The following is a 23,111-nucleotide window of genomic DNA, read 5'->3' on the forward strand; positions in this document are numbered from 1 at the left end:
CACACACCCTTGACATGAATCTTGCTTAGAATTATATGTCTTGTGCTTGCAGTTCTTTTACGTCCAAACCATGGTCCTAATTTGCTACGTACTTGGAATTACAAGAGTATAACATGGAAGCAAGCACCGCATCACTGCATAATGTTTATTTTATAGATTTTCTGTAGTACACAGATGGATAGTTATGGTGTAACACTACAACTGATATAGTTAAAAGTATGGCCACGAGAGGGCAGCATTTCAATAGAGAGGAGGGTAGGGAATAAAAAAAGGAAAGAAAGAAAGAAAGAAAGAAAGGTAAGAATAACGTACTCAGGATATCATTTCGCTTACAAACAAATCATCCGTCCGACGTTAGGCAAAACCAGTCCCCACCGTTCGTCAACGAAGAATTCTCAGGTTCTTTACTGACCGTAAATTACTCAAGCTTTTTACCTATTCTATTTTCCACTGCAGCCTTCAACTCGGCGCCGGTCGGCATGCCGACGGTACTACCTTGCCTCCGCTTTGATTCGATCTCGGATCGGATCTCCTGCACAGCTTCGTCAAACTCTTGTATCGCGTCACTTGGCAGTCCGAGAGTAGGTTGATGCAAGCTTTCGGTGCTTGAGCTCCGTGCCATAGGAGGCTTGTTGCGGGATTTCAGTTTTCGGGCAAGCAATCCTTTGGCAGGACTGGCAAAAAAAGCTAGAGATGCGACATTGCCAACAATGCCGTAGAAGTAGACACTCTGCCAGACGCTGATAGAAGTCCCGAACGATAGGAATATGAAGGGCATCACGGTAAACGAGAGTGTGATCTGGGTCACCAGCCAGCTAAAGACATCATAGTACCGCTTATATGGGCCGGGCTTTTGGCCGTCTGGGGTGAGGAAAAAAGGCCGGATATAGCGCCGAAAATCTGCGACAATCTATGAGCAAGAAAACCGGGACCGAAATTGGCAACACTTACTCTTGGCTCCAGTTTGAATAAATGATCCAAGAACAAAGGTCAGATAGTACCCAGGATAGAACCCATGCCAAAACGCGCTGGTCACAAAGGTCGCGAGGCTAGCGCGGAAGCCCGGTTTCTTGCCCTTGGGCGTGACCCGCAGATAAACATAGTTTCGAAGCCAGTGGTTGGTGTTCTTGTTCCAACTTGCCAGATAACCATGCGAGTTCTGGGCCGTCTCAAGGCCCCAGGGATCAACGTTTTCCAGCCGATTCCAGAAGACCTTTCCCGTCTTCGGATCAAACCCGTTGTACCCCATCCCAGATAGGATGCAGGCACCTTCCGTCAGGGACCACACTCCGTAATACTTCAGCCGGGCCGTGAATCCGAGCATATGCAGGATCCAGACACGCCGAAGAAATGAGTACTCTTGGAAGTGCCGTCCAAGTGCCGTTTCCTCGTTATAGATGGAACCAAGTTGCAGGAAGGCAAAGATCCAGCCTAACCCCATCAACGCCCGTTTGGCCGCAGGAGTTCCACTCCGGGGGATCTTGCGCTTCTTTCGAGTCGGAGGCACTTTCGATGGGTCCGTACCCGGGGGCACATCAAAAAGGGTGGTGTCAATCCAGCGTTGGTAATCGACATATTCAAAAGCGGGGCCCGCAAAGAGAGAGGGGAAGAACAATACATATCCGAGATAGTCCAGAATACTAGGAAAGGTCGTAATTGCTGCATACTTTTGAGAATCCGAAAGCTGATCCTGGGGTAAACGGCCGTCATGCACATTCCAACAGAAGGAGGCGAGCTTCATAACGAGCACCATCTGGGCTCCGGAGATATCGATCACCTTGGAATCATTTAAGATCTGTCGGTAGATATGAATAATGGACATATGGCCCATCAAGAAGACGAAACCAATCCAGGGCATCAACGAGCCGTCGATGTAGTAAGTAATAGCATAGATACCGGCCGCACTGTAGGAGAGAGTTCGGAGACCGTCCCACAGCTCAAACAAACCGACCAGGTAGAACAATGACACAGCAATGATGAACGTATTTTTCTTCCAAGGTTGTGCGTCCGGAATTCTCTTCAGGATCGCCGCCAGAGGGTAGGAGAGTAGAAAAGACGCAATAAGCTTCACTATTCCGGAGAGGTACCATCAGTGGTCTGGTGCGAGCCATGGAAGCCATTGCGAGATTGGGTGGGAGCGCATACGCTCATCAATAGAGGCACCTGTAAGGTCTGCAGGATATTGGAAGACTAGATACCGGGAAGCAAGTTAGTACTGCTCGACCATTGTTATACCTTGTCGTCTGTAATGATTGTTGTGGAGATACTTACGGAGATTGATGTATGGGAACATGATGGGCGAAGAAGACGGCGAAATGGAAAAGGACAGAAAAGATTCGGGAAGAAGAAGAGGGAGGAGGAGAGAAGAGAGAGAAAAAAAACACCGGATCAAAAAAGCCGGAGGGGAAGAAGAGGGAAAGGAGGGGGAGGACGAAGACGATCGTCGTTGAAGCTCAACAAAATGCAAGCATCACATGCCATCGTCCTTGGCGTATTCTTCCGCCTCTCTATCTTTTTTTATCCTCTTTCTGTTCATCCCGTCTATCACCTCCATCCGCTCCTTGCTTTTCTTCTTCAACTGCCTACCTTCATTGATTCTCTTGATCTTTCCGCGCCTCGTTGAGGCTGTTCATCCTTCATCATGGACGTCGTCGCGGCGGTTTCGGGGTATATCTCCAAGATGGTCACCGCTGGGGATCCATCTGCGTCGGGATCTGCATCGTCAACCAGGATGAAGATCTTGCTTTTGGACAGTGAGACAGTGGGAACTGCGATTCTTGTATCGGATGTTAGGGAGTTTGTTAGCTAATGTGCTCCCCCTGGATAGGTGCCCATTGTATCGACTGCTATCACCCAGTCTGCCCTACTGAACCATGACGTGTACCTAATTGACCGCTTGGACAACGCGGCTCGCGAACGGATGCGCCATTTGCGATGCCTTTGTTTTGTGCGCCCGTCTCCAACCTCGATCCAATTCCTTATTGATGAATTGCGCGAACCGAAGTACGGCGAATACTACATCTACCTCAGCAACATCATCCGCAAATCGTCGCTCGAACGACTGGCCGAAGCAGACAGCCACGAGGTGGTCCGCGCCGTCCAGGAATACTTCGCCGACTTCCTGGTCATTAACCCGGACCTGTGTTGTTTCAATCTCGGATTCCCTCAACAACGACTCTGGAGCCACTCCCCGGACCAATGGAATGCGGATGCACTTCAGCGGGCCACGGAAGGCGTAATCGCCATGCTTTTGGCTCTAAAGAAGAATCCGCTGATCCGGTACGAAAAGAATAGCCTGCTGGCTAAGAAACTGGCGACAGAGGTCCGTTATCAATTGACTCAGGAGGAGCAGTTGTTCAACTTTCGCAAGACCGACACTCCGCCTATTCTGCTGATCCTAGATCGCCGAGACGATCCCATTACGCCGTTGCTTACCCAATGGACATATCAGGCGATGGTGCATGAATTGATTGGAATCCACAACGGACGGGTGGACCTACGAGACATACCGGAGATCCGGTCGGAGCTGCGAGAAATCGTTCTATCGCAAGACCAGGACCCCTTCTTTAAGAAGAACATGTACCAAAACTTCGGGGATCTGGGCCAAAACATCAAGGAATATGTCGAACAATACCAGTTGAAGACTCAGAACACGATGAATATCGAGTCGATTGCGGATATGAAACGCTTTGTGGAAGATTATCCCGAGTTCCGCAAACTCTCGGGAAACGTGAGCAAGCACGTCACTCTGGTCGGAGAGCTTAGTCGACGAGTCGGCGAGGATGACCTGCTGGATGTGAGCGAGTTGGAACAGAGCTTGGCTTGCAATGACAACCACGCCAATGATCTCAAGGTACGTTGGCCGGTCAACTCCCCCTCCCCCGCTATCCGTCCTTCTCCCCATCGGGGACTGGCTGACTTCTCCTTTTTGAAGAGCCTGCAACGAATCGTCCAGCTCCCCACCGTGCCCGCAGAGAACAAGCTACGGTTGGTGGCCCTGTATGCCATTCGATACGAGAAGCAGCCGACCAACGCTCTTCCGGTTCTACTAGACTTACTAGTCACGGCGGGCAATGTCCCCTCCTACAAAGTGAATATCATCCCCAAGTTGCTAGCCTACCATCACTCCTTGCAAGCTCCACCGGTTGCGGGTGGCTTCTCGGACCTGTTCGAGTCGGCCTCGTTTTTTTCGGGGGCCCGCGACCGGTTCAAAGGGCTCAAGGGAGTGGAGAATGTCTACACACAACACTCGCCCCGGTTGGAAGCGACGCTTCAGAATCTCATCAAGGGCCGACTGAAGGAGCTCCAGTATCCTTTCTTGGAGGGCGGAGGCCATATCCGGGACAAGCCCCAGGATATCATCCTCTTCATGGTGGGCGGGGCGACGTACGAGGAGGCCAAGATGGTGGCACAGGTCAACGCCAGTTCCCCCGGGGTGCGGGTGGTCCTGGGGGGCACGACCATCCACAACAGCACAAGTTTCCTGGAGGAAGTCGATGACGCTGTGAGCGGATGGCCTGAACCAGGTCCCTCGACGGCCGCTGGACGGCTTCGACGAGAGGTTGAGCGGTAGACAGTATAGGAGCTTTCTGCATTTGGCGTCGGGCGTTGCTATCCACGAGAGATATATCCCAGGATTTAGCCGTATCCGTAAACCATCATCACGGTACTACTTGGATCATTTAGGACTACCAAATGGCTAAGGTAGTTAGTTAACCAGTTACTAGAACCTCCATAGTGTTTTGGCCATCGTCGGCGGTGAGCACCCAGATTTATCGAATGCGGAGATGCCAAACCCCTCAACCTCAGCCTAAACCTCAATCTTTTCCACTTCACCCCTTCCTATCCATCGGTTCGATATTCCCTGTCCATGGAACTACCCAATGCCTCCTCGTCGTCCCCCGTATCCATAGTGCGAGAGCCAAAACTCTGTCTCCCCTCTACCACCGATCCTCCGGGACCACAGAATCCCCCGAAGCCGCTCGTATGGCTGGTATGAGCACTACCACTACCAGCCCGATCGCAAGTTGAGATATCTCTCTCTTTGACTGACCATCTGCCTGCCTGATAGATCTTTGGTGCCACCGGTCACATGGGCCGCTCCTTGGTGAAGACCGCCTTGTCACGGGATGATTTCGTCGCAGCGGTCGGACGCACCTTTGAAAACAGTCCCGAATGTATGAAAAAGCTGGAGGATGAACATGAGAACTGCCTGGGTCTGCTGTGTGACGTCCGGGCCCGGGGAACCGTCCAACGAGCCATCGACCGCACCATCGAGCGGTTCGGTCGTATTGACATCGTCGCCAACTGCTCCGGGTACGGCGTGATCGGGGCCTGCGAAGACCAAGACGAGTACGATATCCGAGACCAGTTCGAGACCAATTTCACCGGTACGCTGAATATCATCCAACTGTCGCTGCCTCATTTCCGGGAGCGACGCTCCGGCCGGTACTTGATCTTCAGCTCCACCTCGGGGGCCCTCGGTGTACCGGGTCTGGGGCCTTATTGTGCCTCGAAATATGCGGTGGAGGGGCTGATGGAAAGCATGTTGTACGAGGTGGACAGCTTTAATATTAAGGCCACTCTCGTCGAGCCCGGCCACATGCGTCGCGACGACATGGACGGCCTGGTGTCACATCCGGCCTCCGTGATGACGACGGGCAAGCCCGAGCTGGATCTCGCGCCGCCGCTTCCATTGTACGGCCACTTCCTCGTCAAACGGCCGAGCGAGCCATACAATGCACCCACGGCACCAGCGGCGCACGCAAAGCGGATGTTGATGTGGTTGGGCGATAAGCAGCCCGCGAGTGCCGTCAAAGCCGCCAATTTGGTCTGGCAGCTAGGCCATTGTTCCTACCCTCCCCTTCGGCTCATCCTAGGAACTTACGCTGTCGAGAGTATTCGAGACCGGCTCAAATGTATCATAGAAGAGATCGAGGATTGGAAATACCTCAGCTTTCCCCAGGGGGATCAGCACGGCCCTTCGTCAGCGCAAGGTAAACCATCGGCGTCCGGCGCCCACGAAAGAGAAGAGGCTGAAGCGGCGACGTGATCGGATCGGATGGACAAGTTGGCCATGTTTGACTTGGGCTGAAAAGCACCAATGTCACTCTTTCCTCAGGCGTGATTCTTACTTCTGCTTCCGAATGTTTGGCGGGAAGAATCAACCCCGACTGAGTTTCTACACTCCAGTGGCCCCTTTAAGGTGGCACGGCCATACTCCAGGCGATTTGCACGTTGTCGTCTTTCTAACTCTATAATTATATTCAGACCATTGCTGCTCTATACGCCTGCCCTACCTTTCCAGGATTACGTTCCTCATGGGGTTTGATAAATGACGATACTAGCTTTTGCTGTGTTTGAATGAACTTGGCATCGGTATTCGAAATCTCAGCAGCTGATCGATTATGAGATCATCACAGACATTATGCATATTTGATAGATGTCTTATGGGTATATACAACCTACCAACATTGAACAAGGTAGTCTATCTATTTATGCAAGTCAAAAGCCTTCGAGTTCGGTTCGTACACGACCTCCAAGATACGGTCGCCAACTTAATCGTAAATTCTAACCTGATGGCTGGCCTTTTTGCTAATCACACATATTCCTCACGCGGCGACCGTGTCATACATGTATATATATACATTGCTAAACAAAACTTACAAGGTCCGTCATACCTGTCATAAAAAAAAGATGCCAAGGTCAAGAGTCGTGGTATTTGTTGGACTGAAAAGTTCCCAAGGATTCTAGTGTCCTCTGACCTTTAACAGTGCGCATCCATAATACATGTCTCTTTGGCATGCCAGATGCGTCGTTTCTTAGCCACGTCAGCTCCAAAGGTATCATTGATGGGCAGATCATCATGGAAAGTAGTCAGAGGGGTCGGAGTTCCATCTGTTCCAGCCACAGGTCTTAGGAGGCGTACTTCCTCTATGGTGGCTCCGAACTCGTACTCGCCCCTACAGAGGACGGTTACTCCAATGGTGGTAGATGTGCTCCCTCCACTATTTACAGTAGGTAAAACTTGTTGCAGCATGCCGCTCCATGCAAGACGTCGTGAAAGATCCAAGGCAATGTTGCTGGGTTGATGGCGAAGGCTTGGTTGAAGTCGAAGGAGAGGGTGTATAGGTCTTGACGAACGATTGTAGACAGTAACCGTGAGACTCAGCATCTCATCTGTCTGGACTAGGTACTTTGATCGTCCAACCTGAATGACACTGTTCTCGTCGCTGGAAGGCGTGTCGCTCGAAGATGAAGGTTGCAAAGCGAAGCTCACATCCACGTCGTCCAGTCGGAAAGCGTCTACCATTCGTGCACTAAACCGTATATTCCTAAGGTCAATTGTTCCTCGGCGTCCGGCGGGAATTTCGCTCCAAGACCCCGTCACTCTCTTGAGTAGCTCTTCTCTGTACCAGAAGGCCTCGCGGGATGCTGCTTCACCCTCAAATGTAAGTTTGTTGGCGCTTACAACAAACTGTCTCTTGACCCCCGTATTGAGAAGCGGTACTGAAGCATGGGGATTGTCCAGATGGACACGAGGGAGGACGAGCACAAAACGAGACAGCTGGCCCGGTTGGAGCTCTCCTGAGACGGTATACCGGTCATCTTTGGCGCCGGTTTTCTCTGTGGCTTGCTCCAGGGAGCCCACAGGATGTTCGCTGACATCTAGAGACACGGATAGAGGGTTCGGCCACGCGTTGCGAAGGTCAAGAAGCAAGATGCAGTGATCAGGTCCATAAGCGCCTCGTACAAGGTGAGAGAGCACAGAAGAGAAAAGATCGGTTTCTGTAGGTGATGAAAGGGCAGCATCTCGCGGAGCAAATGTGGTTTCCACGTCAGAACGCTGGCTATTCCACCACGCAAAATCAGCACTGAAGGGCAATATGTCGCAGCGAGCCACTTCTATACTGGCATTGACGGTAACGGTGAGCGGCACAAATAATTGTCGAGTATAAAACACATCGGGGAGTTCGGCGCTAGAGGATCCAACACAGGAATAGTCGATCTGCACCGTTGTGCCTTGCAAGCCCGCTTTGCCAACGATATCAACGGTGAATGTGGCACTTTGGCCGGCAGGTATTGTGTGGTTGCCCGGGTTCAGACCTTCTCGGCGCCACTGCAAAGCTGGCTTAGATAGCTTCAGCTCCAACTCATACACTTCAGCTGGCAGCAGATCTTTGTTGCCCAGGGCAGATTGGATCTGTTTCGTCGTGGAGTCTTGGAAAGTAAACAGGATGAAGTCGAGAGGACATGATGACGTGTTCCGTAATGTGATCCTGAAAGCGCCAGCCTCGCCCTCTAGGACCATTACTGCTGATTGCGACAGTGAGAGTGATTCTATCACAAGTGAGGGCTGTTGACGAATCACTTCGACCTTACAGGACGACGTTTCTGGGCTTTTCTTTGGAAGCGGCTTCCCGTCTCTTGACATTGTCAAGCTCCAGGAGAGAGGACGCTCTATCGGAGGTTTCTTAGCTGCCAGTCCAGTTCGCTTGAATTTCTGATCAACTTCTGGCTTCCACAACTTTTCAAATATGGGAAACTTTCGTTCTCTACAATGGCGAACCTTCACGATACAACCAGTGATGTTCATTTTACCCTGATTATGGGCCTTCCCATATACCGTGACATGTTGCAAAGACAAGGGGGCCAAGAGGATCCATTCGGCCACAGCATCGAAAGGCACGCCCTCACCATCAAGCTGGAGCCTTTCAATCTCTATTTCGAACTCGTACGGGTTCTGAAGTGTAACTTGGAATGCAGCGGGTTCTTCGGCAACCATGAAAAGCTCCGTCGTCTTGCTGCTAGTCTTGGAGAATGGGTTGTATAGAAAGGGGTCCTTCGTGGACTTTTCATTCACCACCTCAAGCTCCGGTCTGGACCGGCGAACTGGCTTCTTGTGATCTGGCAAAGGAAGCAATTGGATACCACGGACCAAGAAATCATCCCAGTATTCCGCCTCCAGACTTGATACCCCTAGTTTGTTGGCCGCGCCAACTGTGCGCTTGATGTTGTTTAAAAGTCGGACTTGCTCATCCTGGGGCAAATATGGCGGATCGTAGTGTGTCTCAGTAAGCATGAGATCTCCTCGGATGGTCTGGAGCAACTCAACGGTGAAACGAATGACGCCGCCAAAATCGGGGAGAGCTTCGCATGAATTGATGCAAGCCCTAAGCACATCGACCTTCAGATTTAGATCGCCGTAATGGTCTAAAATGGAGTGTCTGAACGACCGTTCAACAATTGAGGTAACTGAATCATATTCCGGGAACGGCTCCGGCGTGCTCGCCGTTGAACAACGGGTGTTCTCCCATTCGTACAACGTCGAGGGTTGCACACCATAAATTTCTCCTATTATGGCGAGAAGGGACTGCACGCTTTCTTCCATATTTCCTGGGCCAACATCAAGGGCGTTAATATCAAAGGCCGTCTCGCTGATAGAGGCTAGACCGGCGGCAGGATGAATCCCCACTTCAGCAGCACCGATTTTGCGGGCCTGGACGAGGGCCGGGACCATGATCGACAGAAGCTCTCTGAGAATGAAAGCCTTCTTTCGTGGTAAGTCCAAAGTGTTCAAAACAGAGACGACTCCGATTATTATGGGAATAGAATCAGTCGCCGGTAAATCTGAACCGGGAGATAGTGGCAAGGCCCGAAAGAGAAAGTTAGCGATTTCGGATTTCCGCAGACTGACCAGCCCACGGGGACGTTCTGGTCGTAGTAGAGGAACCAGAGACTCATTCATAACAATGTGTTTTAAAGCATTATCATCCAAAGCGCCATCACGAACGCGCGCCGCTACCAATAATCTGCTTATACGGATCACAGTTTCCGAGAAAACAAGTTGAGGCAGAGGCTCATCGGTGATATTAGCCGCGCGATTGTAGAGGTTCACTATATTACTCGACAGGTCTGGCAACAGATTGGACAGGTTCTGCAGAGAGATGACACGATTTCCCGGGGCAGATTGCCCTGATCCTGAGTCATAATTAAACGACGACTTGGAGGACTTGTCTGCAACAGGGTAGCAAATGGGAGGGATCTACTGATGGATTAGCGACAGACCAAGCCACAAAAACACAAAGGGTGAGATCGCCTAGCATACCTGGAAATCCATTCCTGCCCAGCCAAACATCAACAGACAGAGGAGAATCGACTCGAGCGCCTTGGCATGCCACACATAATCACTGCTGGCTCTAGCGTTGGACGCAGCATCAACAAGCTCCTTTAAGGCATCTGGCCATCTCCCCGCTTGAAGAAACAGTGTTCCAACCACAACACCCGTACGTCCTTTGATTCGGTTTTTGGTCCGATCAGTTGCGCTCATGCTGCTCACGGACATCCGGTCGCGGCTATGCTCCTTTGACGAGGGCAGGGAATGTGGTTTCCCGGCTGTGCTAGCTCGGTTGGACAGTTGTATGGACCGCGTTATTTCGTCAAAAGTAGTGGGCGTCTCATGGTCGCTAGGAGCAGGTGAACTCTGCGTGGAATGGAGGAAGTCTTCAGATGCACCGTTCGGATTAGAGGGAAGGTGTGTAGGCATGGTCAGCCGGTAAAACAGCCTATCCGTGGGACGCGGGCGTAAATCTGGGCCTCTCTGTGGGCCCCAGGACGAAGCCTTCGGTGATTCAATGGATGGTATGTTTTGTATAGTTTTGGCGAACTCGTCCAACTCCGAAAGGAGCAGAGATGTGATGTCGCACAGCACAGTCTTCATCGTCGTCGCTTTAGATACTTCGGGCCGTGGAATCCATAGAACATCATCGGATCCATTTGAGAGTTTGTCCACGCCTTTGTAATCGAATATCAGAAGCTGATGCACCAGGGCCCTCGTATGCCTCCCCCTGACGACCTCCAACTCTTGTCGAAGCCGGTCCAGTCCAGCCGGGGAGGGAGATTCTCCAGTCTTAGTCTGGCTAGTCGATTCCGCCCCCTGCTCTTTAGCCTCGTCATTTAGTTCTGTCCCATCGGCGATTGCAATGACAACGAGTGGCTCGCGAAAGACCTCGAAGGGGAACAGCTCTAAGTGCGACGTTGGAGGCACGGAGAACGAAAGGTCATAGAGAATCATGCCTGTAGGGAATGCTAGCGGAGAGAACATGTCTACCACGAAGATCAGTCAATTACTTGTTACGGTTTTCGTAAATATGTAATGAATATCTCGTGTGTATTTCAACCCTCCTCCTCTCCAAACAGGGTGCGACAATGGCTTACTTCGATTGGGTCGCGCATCTGGACTGATATCTCCCAAGCGAACGACATTTTCAGCCTGGAGCCTTGCGGCAAAGCTCAGAAACCGCGACCGTCTGATATTTCCAACGGGGAGCAGTAAAGCCCTAAGGCGCACCGGCGCAATAGGGGATAGAGGGTCAACACCCATCCTGTCATCTGCAAGGATGCGGAGCGGGAGGCAGTCGGCGATATGCTCAGGACTGCTTCCAGAGGATACCCCAGTTCCTGAGAATCATGCGACGAGGGGAATGGGATGAGAGAGAAAGGATCAAGGAGAATTCTAGGGGCACCGCCCGCTCAATAGCCACGACAGATCCGGTGATGATTGATGCCAGCTCCAACGGCAACTGCAACAAGTGACCGCGTCGGTTTAGTCCCGTTCTGGTCCCTCTGCTTACATAAGGCACCCGATAAGGCCGATAACTAAGTTAATCGTCAGCGATTCTCCTCTAACTACTCCGTACTATCATTCAGACTGTCAGGTTAGTGTTGCTGCAGGCCTGTTTGGCCGTGTTAAGAGCGGATTCTTTATTCTTTTTGTTGGGGTGGTTTTCTACCTCTGATTATTCCTAGCTGGAAGCTCTGCGTGCTTAAATTAGCGTGTGTACGGTCGCCTTGGATTGTTCTTTAGGGAGTTTTAGTTGTCAAGAGGCGTGCTATCTGGTGTCTAGACTTCTTGCTAGATTTTTTTTTTTGCCCCCCTAGGTTGCATTCTGATATTTGATGTGAATTGCCTTGTGCACGGTTAGCTAGCTTAACTTCCTATACACCGCAAGATGGCACAGAATCTAGATTTCAATGCGCTGAAGGCGCGTACCATGGGATCTGGCAACGACGAAGAGGCGGTCACGGTTGACACACGGGGTCTGATTTCCAAGGTTCTGGCGCGCTATTCGGGGAAATGGTATGCTCGCAGGGTGCATTATATGTACGGATCTGAGTGTGGATGCTGACCAGATACCAACAGGACTGTTCTACGAGAGATGATCCAAAATGCTGCTGATGCGGATGCCTCCAGAGTTACCATCAAGTTCGAGACCCTGCCGTCGACGACGATCCCTTTACCATCAGCTGCCGATGATACGACGTTGCTGAAGCATACCATTTCCCACCATACCTTGAAACGTCTCTTGGTGTCAAACAATGGTCTTCCGTTCAGCGAAAAGGACTGGGCCCGGTTGAAACGGATTGCGGATGGCAACCCCGACGAGACGAAGATCGGTGCTTTTGGGGTCGGGTTTTACAGTGTTTTCGATGACTGTGAAGAACCATTTGTATCTTCGGGGAAGCATGCCATGGCTTTCTATTGGAAGGGGAATGCACTTTTCACGCGCCGGTTGCAATTAGACGACACATCAAATCCGGAAACGACCTTTGTTCTAGACTATCGCAACGATACATCTCCGATTCCATCATTGAAACAATTGTGTCAGTTTCTGTCTAGCAGCCTGACGTTTGTCGGTCTTGAAACCATAGAGTTGTGGCTGGATGACTGGAAGCTACTGCGACTCACGAAGAAGACTGCCCCGAGTGTCAGCCTTGCCATTCCAAGAGACATCGAAACTAAAACTCCCCAGGGCTTGATGAAAATCGTAAGTGTCACGCAAGAGGTTGCGCAAGTCGATGCGTCTTGGATGCAGATTGTTGAATGGAATCCCCACGCCAGTGTGTTTCGTGAAGGCCTTCGGGACACGGCGGGCTCGTTGCGCACCTTCTTCTCTAGACTTACTGGCCAAACCGCTCCAGAGAAACAAGCAAAGGTGGAGAAACCGGACCCTGTCAATGACACGGAAGAATTGAGCACCGTTGTCACAGCATCAGTCTTCTTGCACATCAACAGGGCAAGCATTCAATCCTCCGTCAGCCAGTCTTTGAGCAACGAGCTTGAACGAGCCACTCGGAAACCTCCGCCGAAAAAGTCAACAATCGCCGTCCTGACTCCTTCCTACGACACAAGCATGGCCTCTGGATTGTCAGGGTCGCAGTCGGAGATCCTCTCTTCTATCCTCCCCTCTAAAACCGGACGGGTTTTCATAGGGTTTCCTACCCATCAAACGACAGGTCTTAATGCTCATATATCCGCCCCATCTGTGATCCCGACCGTTGAGCGTGAGAGTATCGATCTGAACACCCGGTATATCAGCAAGTGGAATCTCGAAATTCTGAGAGCAGCGGGTATCGTCTGTCGAGTGGCTTGGTCCGCAGAGATGGCTTCCATAAAGTCAAAGATCCAACCACTGCGAACCTCGAAAGTTAGAAAGGAAGACATACTGGGAGTGCTTTCTGAGGCCATACACATTGCGAATCAGTTCGTCTTCCGTGAGTCAACGCCGTCTTCTCTTCTAGGGCAGACGATCGAGGATTCTTTCTGGACGTGTAATAAACATGCCTCTATAGAGGTGCTATCGACATGCGGTGTCATTCAAAGCCACCAGGCACGGATTGCTCCCAAAGATCTCAGCTTCGTGGATTCCATTCCCGTTTTGCCAGACGAGTTCGTCGCCGGTTCGAAGGATTTCGTCAAGAGGCTGATAGACTTCGGACTGGTAACCGACATGACTGTTTCTGATATCAAGAGGGAGTTGGAAGCTAGTACGCTGCGGCCCAACCAGGTTGTTGAGTTTCTTTACTGGTTAGGTCGGAGGGCGGCTTCAGGACAACTTGATTCTCTCTCCGTCCAGAGCCTCTTGAGCGTTGCAGTAGCAAATGACGAGGACAGTAGTGGGAATACGACGCAGCTAATTGTGTTCGCAGACATTAAGAACTATCTGATCCCTAACAAGGTACCGGCGGACATGCCGGTGGCGTCATCCGTGTTGCCATTCAAGTACACCAAATCTCTCGGGAAACTAGAGCTGGAAGCCTTTGGTTGGACAGAGCTCCAGATAGTTCCCTGGGTTCGCTGGCTGATTGCCAACGCGGAGAATCGAAATGCTCTCACGGAAGGACAAGATATCACACAAGCTGCGAGTTTCGCTGCCCAGGTTCTGCCCGTTATTTCCAAGCACTGGGAGTCTCTGAGCCAGTCGGCGAAGCAGGCTGCGATCGACATGCTACAACCGCGCACGGTCATCCCAACTAAACTTGGGATGAGACGGCCTGTGGACACCTACTTTTCTTCTGTGCGGTTGTTCGATGACCTTCCTATCGTACACGGTCTCAACGGTGTCAAGGAAAAGTTTTTGGCAGCACTCGGCGTTCGTAAAACAGTCGAGCTGGGTGTCATCTTTGAACGTCTCCTAAGCACCACTGATTCATCGGATGGGACTGGCAACAGCCATCGAAAATGGAGCCATGTCGACCTCATCCGCTACCTTGCTTCCGTTCACGAAGACATTCCTGCAAATGACCTCAAGAGACTTCGAGACACTAGCATCTGCACGGCCGAACCAAGAAGTGACAGCAACACTGCACCTGCTCACCGTCGGCGCTACAGAATCCACGAGCTTTATGAACCGAAAGACTCCTTCAGGGCTCTTGGGCTCCCCATTATTGAGTGGCCTGGAAGATATCAACCTAGCAGCAGCGAGGGCAGATTTCTGGCCAAGTTGGGCTTGAGAAGCTTCCCATCTGCCCCAGAATTGATACAGATCATGGCACAAGAGGCCGCGGGCAATGATTTGCTTCTCTATGGGAAGGCCATGTCGTATTATATCTCTGAGTATCACAACAACGGTTATGCAACATTCGACTGTAGTTCGATCAATGTTCCATTCCTGCCTATTGAAGGGGAGAAAGGCCTTAGTGTGCCTAGTAAATGTTTTACCGATGAAGGCGCAAGTTTGTTCGGCTTCCGGATTATGCGCAAAGACCTCCATCCCCATTCTTCAAAGTTCGCAGTCAAGCAACATCCGGCCCTTACGAACTGTCTAGACTACTTGCTTCGCCAACCCCCCTCTACCAAGCGTGATGCGTGGGCATTGTTCAGGTACTTGTCAGGACGAGTGTCCGAGCTCAACCCTCGAGATATTGATCGCGTCAGCAACGCGCCGATAGTGCCGATCTCAACCAACGAAAGGACGGAGAAAGGCCCAAACACGCGTCGTGTGCCGCCCAGACTTTGCTATCTGGGGGACGGCGAAGACTACCGGGAGATTTTTGACTTCGTCGATTTTGGACAGGAGGCAAATTTGTTCCTCATGGCCGTCGGCTCGAAGCGAGAGCCAACGAAGATCGAACTCGCGCACATGTTAGTCAAAGAGCCGGCCAGGGTATCCTCCGCACTCCAAAGCGTGGACAAGTACCTCAAGCTACTACGAACCCTAGCGGAGAATATTTCTGTACTGAAAAAGGATCGAGAACTCTTCGGCCAAATGAAACAGTCCAGTTTTCTTTTGGTTAGCCGGGATATATCTTCGCTTTCTCAAGTAAAGGGTAGGAAAGAAGTCATAAACGGCTCGGATGAAGAGGATGACGACCAGAGTATCAAGGAGTGGACTTTCACGGCAGCAAAAGATGCAGTCGTAGTGGACGATTTCCAAAGCTTCAACCTGTTCAAGGAGCATATTCTCGCTGCCCCCCAAGAAGAAGCCCTTGAAAATTTCTACATCACACTGGGGGCTATGCCATTGAGCAACCTCGTGGAAGAGCGCGGTCATTGGGGAGCCATTTCCACCGACCAAACCCCGGCGGTCAAACTGAAGAAGCTGATCAACGAGCGATGTCGTCTCTTTCTCCACGAGCAGTCTCCGGACTCCATCTGCCACGACGTTCGATGGCTGGACAAGAATCTCCAGGTGCAGATTGTCCAGTCCATCTCACTCACTCGCTCTCTTCGGGGCCGTCGCGTCTCTCACACGCAGAACCGTGGCGCGATAATTACGAAGCAGGCGCCTTCCTGGTGCTTGTGGGTGGGCCCTGGTAAATATAACCTCTACGAAATCAGTCAAGCTCTGGTACATCTGATCCTTGTACGGCCGAAACTTCACTCGACCCTCACACTGGAGATGTTGTTGAAGACCGATCTCATGGAACTCAAGACGCGAGGATATAATGTGGAACGGATTCTCAAGCAAAAGGCGCACGAAGCCCGGGTTGCTGAGGACCAACGCCAGAAACAGTTGGAAGAGGAACGACGGCAGCTGCAGGAGAGGGAGGCCGCATGGGCACGCGAGAGAGCCGAGGCGCAGGCACAGTCCCAACCGATCAAGGACGAACGATCATCCCTTATGCCAGGCGCCTTCCTCGACTCGCCCTCCAACGAAGATGTTGGTCCCAGCATCCTGCCGGACAGGGCCGAGTCAGACCAGGAACACCGCCATCGGGGGCTATTCTCCGGGTTGAGTAAACGCCTCGGAATCGAGGGTGGGCGGTTCAACTGGGCCTCGTCGAACGCGGAGACATCCCAACTTGTCCCTGCGAACTCTTCGAATACCAGCACCCCTCCGCCTCCTTACTCGCCGGAAGATCCCCAGAAATCGCGTCCCGAGGCGCCGGTGACCGTTAGCCCCCCCCACCGTTTGCAAACAGAGTTGCTGTCGGCCATCCAAGCCTGTCGGCCTCACGGATCCTCGGGCGTCTATAGCCGGCCCGAGACGAACCAGATTACCGAATCCAAGTCCTACTGCGACGAGAGACCGAGTCAAGATTTGGAGTTTGTGGCGACCCTTCCTTGCGGGGTCCACGTCCTCGTTGTGAAGACGCTCTCGGATCGATCGAACTTCCTGGCGCAGAACAGCACCGGTATGAACCTGTTTGCATCCATGTTGATTGATTGTGCGGAGGTGTTCTCTCTGCAGGCCAACAGTCTGAGTGTCTTCTACGATCCGGGCGGCAAGACCATTGCCTTCAATCGAGCAGGCAGCATCTTCTGCAATTACTTCTACTTCCAACAATTACACGAGCTAGACTTAATACAGAGCCCAATGGCCGATCGAAGCGAGGCCCTAGTATATTGGTGGGTGATACTGTGCCACGAGTTGGCCCATAATCTGGTGGGCGACCACAGCTCTGCTCATAGCTATTACACGTACGATCACCTCTATACAATTATGCACAGCTCATGTTACTGACTTTGTTTTCTACTTATTCAGGGAGGGATTCGTTGCGCAGTATTTCTCCAAGATCGCCACGAAGTTGATCGATGCCAGTCGATCACTCCCAGCAGCCAGCAAGTAGTTTTGCAAGTAGTCTTGGAAAAATATGTCGCTTGGATGTGTTCGTCATTTTTATTTTTATTGATTTTTCTGAAGCATTCTTGTTTTTGGTGGTTCTTTTTGGCTGCAGTTTCCCCGGAGTTTTTGGATGTGACCCACCTGTACATACTCTGATAGACCACCCTACCTCTCTACCTCCATCTCTCTCCATCTCTCTCTCTCTCTCTCTCGTCCTGGGTTTATTGGAATGTGAACGTTTTTTAGAATCATCCTGCAGAGAAGGCCAGGATTGTCTCGAAACTCGCCAAGCCTCCGGTCCCGTTGATCCGGGAACTTTCTCTGGTTCTTTTGGCCCAGCTCTTTTAGATAAAATTTACTCAACCACGGTTGTGGAAGCGCTTGTCCACCTGGGCAGTATCTTTGTTCTCGCCACGCTCCTATTTATTTTTTTTTTCTTTTATTAAAAAAGGTTGTTTTTTTTTTTTGACCACCGTTGTTGTCCGAGAGACTCACGCCACGTGGACTTGTAGAAGAGGGCGTGTCTTATCGCTCGCTCTTCAGATATTGATTGATTTTTTTTATCCTCGTACAAATATGGCCCCGTTATTGGGACATTGGACGTCGGACACTGGCAGGTCCTCCATGCCCGAGGATATTACGCCGGCGAAGAACATCCTCTATGTTGATGCGTATGATTCCTTTTCTTACAATGTTGTCGCCATGTTGGAAGAAGTTCTCGGGGTGAAGGTGACCGTCATGATGATTGACTCCCTATGGCCAGATGGGAACATGGTCGAGTTTCTCCAGCATTATGAAGCGGTGGTTCTGGGACCTGGCCCTGGTGATCCCAATCTCCCGCAGGATATCGGGGTCATGAAGGATCTCTGGAATCTACGCGAAGCCGATGTCTTGCCCGTCTTGGGGATCTGCCTGGGCTTTCAAAGTTTATGCCTTCACCATGGTCACTCTATAGGCCGATTGCCACACCCTCTTCACGGGCAGGTCCATCAGATTACCACGACGCAAACCGATATTTTTGAGGCAATCCAGGACGTGGAGGTCACCCTTTATCATTCGCTGTATGCCAGGTGGGATGGTGGGAAAGACTCGGTGCTAGGGGATGGCAGCGAGGCCCAGGACCTGGAATTGCTGGCCTGGCTGTATGTGAAGGAAGAGAGCTCTCACGGGAAAACGAAAATCCCCATGGCCGTCCGGCATAAGCAAAAGCCATTTTGGGGGGTACAGTTTCACCCAGAATCGTGCAAGTCAGATCGCCGAGTTTGCAGCATGCTTCTCCGGAGATGGTGGGAAATGACTCTCCACTACAACCAAGTGAACGGGCGGGGTGGCTATGGGAGCCTTCCCGTGGATATCGTCCAGCCATCGAGCGGCGTGTCCTCTCTTCCCGACATTGCATCCTCGATGCTCAACTGGAGTTCCTCTACGTCTAATCACGCGGCCTTTCGAGCGCTTGCAGCGGGCAAACTGGACGCCGACGTGATCTGCGAACGGTTGAACCCCCCCAGCACCCCCACGGTGCTCTTCCAGTCGAACAATCGATACAGCGTGATATCAGTTCCAAGCCCTTCCAGCTGGAGGCTAGAATTCTTCACCCAGACCGAGAAACTGCTGTTGGAAAAGGTACTGGGCCACTGCGATGCGCACCCTGGTGCGGACTCGAAGGAGACGGTCACCGCAGGGCCATTGTCCGTGCCGCAGCTCTGGGACGTTCTCAGGTACCTGATGGAGATGAAGAAGGTCGGGTCGGGTGACCCCGCGGTCCCATTTTGGGGAGGCTTTCTAGGCTATTTCTCGTACGAGTTGGGACTGGCCTGCCTCGCTCGGCCCAAAAACCACGACCTCCAGGGATACCATTCTGGGGATGACGACTCCCGAGACCCGGCAGACGTCAGCCTACTGTGGACGGAAAGAAGCGTCGTCTTCGACAAGGAGACACGCCGCATCACTATCCAGTCGACTCGGGAGGCTGATGATGCGCCGGGTGGATGGCTCGATGAAACACTACGACTACTGGGAGGGCTTGCCTCGATCGAGGTCCCGACGAAACTCAACACTGTCTCTGACGACTCCGAGTTCCTGGATTCCATTCTCCGGTGCGGAGTGACGCAGTTCCCGGATCGCCACACTTACCAGGAACAAGTCACTGCATGCCAGGCCGAGTTGGAGGCTGGAGAGTCGTACGAGCTCTGCCTGACGTGCGAAACGCCAATTACATTGCCTGCGGCCAGCACTAAGAATGGTCGCGTGACTTTCCCCTGGAAGCTGTACAAGCGCCTCCGGCGGTACAACCCTGCAGCCTTCAGTGCATATGCGAGGCTAGGGCGTGTTAAGATCGTGAGCAGCAGCCCCGAATGCTTCCTGAACTGGGACCGAACTGCCACGCTGGAAATGAAGCCTATGAAGGGCACTGTTCAAAAATCCGACGGGATGACCCTACAGAAGGCCAAGGAGATCCTGGGTACGACGAAGGAAATGGCAGAGAACTTGATGATTGCGGATCTGATCCGCCATGACCTTTATGGGATCTGCGGCTCTGGGGGGGTACACGTCGAGAAGCTGCTGGAGGTGGAGGATCATGGACGGGTCTATCAAATGATCACACACGTCAAGGGGACCGTCGACTCCAACCGCCCAGGATTTGCCGTCCGCAAACCGCTGCAATTCCAGTCCTCCTGCATGTCCGTCCATGGACTGACGGCACTCCAGCGATGCCTTCCTCCCGGCTCCATGACAGGGGCTCCCAAGGAACGATCGTGCATGCACCTCCAGTCGATCGAAGGCCGACGGCGCGGGATCTACTCTGGGGTCATGGGCTTTCTCGATCTAGGGGGCGGAGGCAGCTTTTCGGTTCTCATCCGCACCGCGTTCACCTGTTCAGATGACCAGGACGAGGAGCAATTGTGGCGGATTGGCGCTGGGGGTGCGGTGACCGTTCTGAGCACCGCCCAGGGTGAGTGGGAAGAGATGGTGACCAAGCTGCGCACTGTGGGTGGGATTTTCACCCCGATGAATCCATAGGGTCTTTTGATTAGCGGTTCTCTTCCCAGATTCGATTGTTTACTGCAACATTCTTCAACAGTTTGCATGTATATTACTGGAGGGGCCTTGCATATGCATAAGTGGCACAGGGAGGTGGATTCAACATTAGCGATTGGAACTATAGCGGGCGTTTTTCTTTCTTTCTTTCTTTGAATCTATACTTTGTACATATTGAATATACCGAGAGTGGATATCTGGACGTGCGTAATATACGTAGTACAGGTACAATATTACACGAAATATATGCATCACGTGCCAGCTGAGTCATCGAAAATGCAAAACATCGCAAACCGCACTGAAGCTCCGTGGCGAGAGTCGTTTGGTCTCTCTCGTTCTTTATTCCTCTTCGTTTTCCTTCCTCTTCGTCCTCTCCTCAAGGTAGCTAGGAATCCTATTTCGGGCTTGTCAGTCAGAGTTCGTCCCGATGACTGGGCCCCAGGATGCCTCAATGGAGGAGATCGTCTGGCGGTCACCTCCGCACGTCCAGATGATGGGAGGCTATCTCCACTCAAATAACAGTATGAACGAACGAATCTCTCTGCTCCGCCTCGCACATGGTATCCGCTGATGCAGTCCTATTCGGTGCCCAGTTCTCTTTTATTTCGCCGAATCCCCATTCTTCGACGCCACCTCCAATAATGCCTCTCTGGCTATCCAGGCCAACTACATCGAAGGTCTGCGCCATGTAGTTGGAACCCGCGACGCCTTCGAAGAACGACTGAGGGGTATGCAGGGACTGGAGTTCGTGGTCGCGTACGATCCACTGCAGGCGGCTGCGCAATCCGACACCCAGTTTGCCCATGAACCGTCCAACATCTGGGTGATTCGGAAGCAGTTTCGGCGAAAGCGGTCCGGGCTGGACGACGAGGTTGATGTCCTTGCCACGTACTTTGTGGTGGGCGACTGTATCTACATGGCCCCATCGGTGGCCAGTGTCGTGGGGAATCGTATTGTACGCCACATTACATCATATATATATCTCCTGGGGTTTGCCGGTTAATCATACCTATCTAGTTGTCCGCCGTGACCTCCCTTACCAATCTCCTGAAGACGGCATCAACACTCCCGACCTTCACTCCATCCCACGGACACACCTACCTGCCAGCCGCCCCCAAGTCGACAGACCCGGGGGCTCCGTCCCAGCAGAGCAAAGAAGGCACGCCCTTACCCGAGGCCGACTCAACGAAGAACTCGCTAGGATCCCTGCAAGACAGCAGCGCCGGCGCAATGTTCCAGGATACGAAGACTCTGGCGGAGTCGTTCGCTCTCCTGTCCCGGTTTGGGGATGAGTTTATGGATGAGAATCCACTCGTTGGAGAACCTGGGTCATTCATCCTGTCCAAATCTGGGGACACCGACCGACTCCCGGGACCAAAGCCGCCATCGAATATTAGTCGCCCGGGCAGTGTTCCGGGGATAACGGGAATGCCACAGGTGAAGGTGGACACGCCGGGGAAAACGCCCGAGAAAAGCGTCGGAGGGGCAGCTGGCCCGGATGAAAATCGGTTGCGGAGAAAGAAGAGCCGAATTGGCTGAATTTATCACGCTGGAAATCCGTTAGATGACTGAATGAATGATACCCTTTTTGCGCTGTACAGATCGATTCTGGAGTTTTCATTAGAATTAGTAGTCTAGTAGATGTCGGGTGCCCGATCGGGATGAGTCATTGGACTTTGAGAGCCCTTGATACTTCAGGTTGATGGAACTCCCCATCTTCCCTTTTCACTTTCCTCCCACTTCCAACACTGGTGACTGGTCCCCGCAACATGGCGAGTTCTCAACAAAAGAAGCCCGCGGTCGTCTGCGTATTGTGAGTTTCTCTCCTTCCACCCCGCCTTGAACTATGCAGAACTGACACCGCGATCCTCCACCATCTAGTTGCGGCTCCGTTTCCGGCAATGATCCTGCGCACATGGAGACCGCACGCGCTCTGGCGCACGAATTCTACCGCAACAACATCCAGCTCGTCTACGGCGGTGGCACAGCGGGACTGATGGGAGAAGTGGCACGGACGTTGGTATCGCTGTCCGGACCGCAGGCCGTGCACGGGGTGATCCCACGGGCGCTGGTTCGCGTCGAGAAGGGATACAACGGATCCAAAGCGGCGGAAGAGTCGTCGATGACGGACGGAAAGGGAGCGGAACGGGTAGTGCAGGATCCGGTGGAGGTGGCGGCGCCGTTGCAGGAGTCAGAGTACGGGATCACGACGATCGTACCGGATATGCATACGCGAAAACGACTCATGGCAGCCAAGGTGCGTGAGGGAGGACCCGGGTCTGGCTTCGTGTCGCTGGCGGGCGGGTTCGGTACCATCGAGGAGGTGATGGAGATGACGACCTGGAACCAATTGGGTATCCATCAATTGCCTGTTGTGTTGCTCAATATCAACGGGTACTGGGATGGGCTGTTGGCCTGGGTGAAGAATGCCGTCCGGGAGGGTTACATCGGTGTCGAGAATGGCAGTATCCTGGTCGAAGCGAAGATCGTCAGTGAGGTCTGGCCCCGGCTCGTCGGATACAAGCTCAGCAATGGCAGGATGAAGCTGAATTGGACCGACGAATAGACGACCTACTACGGCAGGAAAAAGCTCCCCGCACTAAGATATCAACGTATAGAGCTAGAATTCAGACTATTCTTACGAATGGATATGACTTGGGAAACAAGATCCCCTTCAAGATCGCTAGAAAGTAGAACAATTAGTGGGAGAAGGAAAGAAAAGAA

General features: G+C 52.2%; 7 protein-coding genes across 7 annotated transcripts; 5 read left to right on the forward strand and 2 right to left on the reverse strand.

Moving 5' to 3' along the window:
• Positions 1 to 418: 418 nt before the first annotated feature.
• On the reverse strand, positions 419 to 2,293 carry ALE1 (lysophospholipid acyltransferase; the record flags this gene model as incomplete). Its single annotated transcript, XM_033574559.1, has 4 exons — positions 419 to 900; positions 952 to 2,070; positions 2,146 to 2,190; positions 2,272 to 2,293. The coding sequence occupies 4 exons, from the start codon at positions 2,291 to 2,293 to the stop codon at positions 419 to 421; spliced, it is 1,668 nt and encodes a 555-aa protein (XP_033422577.1).
• A 348-nt stretch (positions 2,294 to 2,641) lies between these two features.
• Positions 2,642 to 4,573, forward strand: VPS45 (Sec1 family protein; the record flags this gene model as incomplete). The annotated part of the gene is made up of 2 exons (XM_033574560.1): positions 2,642 to 2,761; positions 2,828 to 4,573. 2 exons carry the CDS (start codon positions 2,642 to 2,644, stop codon positions 4,571 to 4,573), a joined length of 1,866 nt encoding a protein of 621 aa, XP_033422578.1.
• A 297-nt stretch (positions 4,574 to 4,870) lies between these two features.
• ATNIH1004_009979 (SDR family oxidoreductase) lies at positions 4,871 to 6,052 on the forward strand (the record flags this gene model as incomplete). Its single annotated transcript, XM_033574561.1, has 2 exons — positions 4,871 to 4,993; positions 5,072 to 6,052. The coding sequence occupies 2 exons, from the start codon at positions 4,871 to 4,873 to the stop codon at positions 6,050 to 6,052; spliced, it is 1,104 nt and encodes a 367-aa protein (XP_033422579.1).
• Positions 6,053 to 6,766: 714 nt separating this feature from the next.
• Positions 6,767 to 11,383, reverse strand: ATNIH1004_009980 (TRAPPII-specific subunit TRS120; the record flags this gene model as incomplete). Its single annotated transcript, XM_033574562.1, has 3 exons — positions 6,767 to 10,045; positions 10,109 to 11,106; positions 11,218 to 11,383. The coding sequence occupies 3 exons, from the start codon at positions 11,381 to 11,383 to the stop codon at positions 6,767 to 6,769; spliced, it is 4,443 nt and encodes a 1,480-aa protein (XP_033422580.1).
• Positions 11,384 to 12,011: 628 nt separating this feature from the next.
• On the forward strand, positions 12,012 to 20,369 carry ATNIH1004_009981 (histidine kinase-like ATPase domain-containing protein; the record flags this gene model as incomplete). Its single annotated transcript, XM_033574563.1, has 4 exons — positions 12,012 to 12,139; positions 12,203 to 17,203; positions 17,268 to 17,348; positions 17,966 to 20,369. 4 exons carry the CDS (start codon positions 12,012 to 12,014, stop codon positions 20,367 to 20,369), a joined length of 7,614 nt encoding a protein of 2,537 aa, XP_033422581.1.
• A 445-nt stretch (positions 20,370 to 20,814) lies between these two features.
• Positions 20,815 to 21,926, forward strand: med6 (mediator complex subunit MED6; the record flags this gene model as incomplete). The annotated part of the gene is made up of 3 exons (XM_033574564.1): positions 20,815 to 20,908; positions 20,981 to 21,342; positions 21,405 to 21,926. The coding sequence occupies 3 exons, from the start codon at positions 20,815 to 20,817 to the stop codon at positions 21,924 to 21,926; spliced, it is 978 nt and encodes a 325-aa protein (XP_033422582.1).
• A 230-nt stretch (positions 21,927 to 22,156) lies between these two features.
• ATNIH1004_009983 (LOG family protein) lies at positions 22,157 to 22,953 on the forward strand (the record flags this gene model as incomplete). The annotated part of the gene is made up of 2 exons (XM_033574565.1): positions 22,157 to 22,200; positions 22,269 to 22,953. 2 exons carry the CDS (start codon positions 22,157 to 22,159, stop codon positions 22,951 to 22,953), a joined length of 729 nt encoding a protein of 242 aa, XP_033422583.1.
• Between the last annotated feature and the right edge of the window lie 158 nt (positions 22,954 to 23,111).

This window comes from Aspergillus tanneri, assembly GCF_003426965.1.
Source record: "Aspergillus tanneri strain NIH1004 chromosome Unknown AapTan_5_pilon_pilon_pilon, whole genome shotgun sequence".
Lineage (NCBI taxonomy): Eukaryota > Fungi > Ascomycota > Eurotiomycetes > Eurotiales > Aspergillaceae > Aspergillus > Aspergillus tanneri.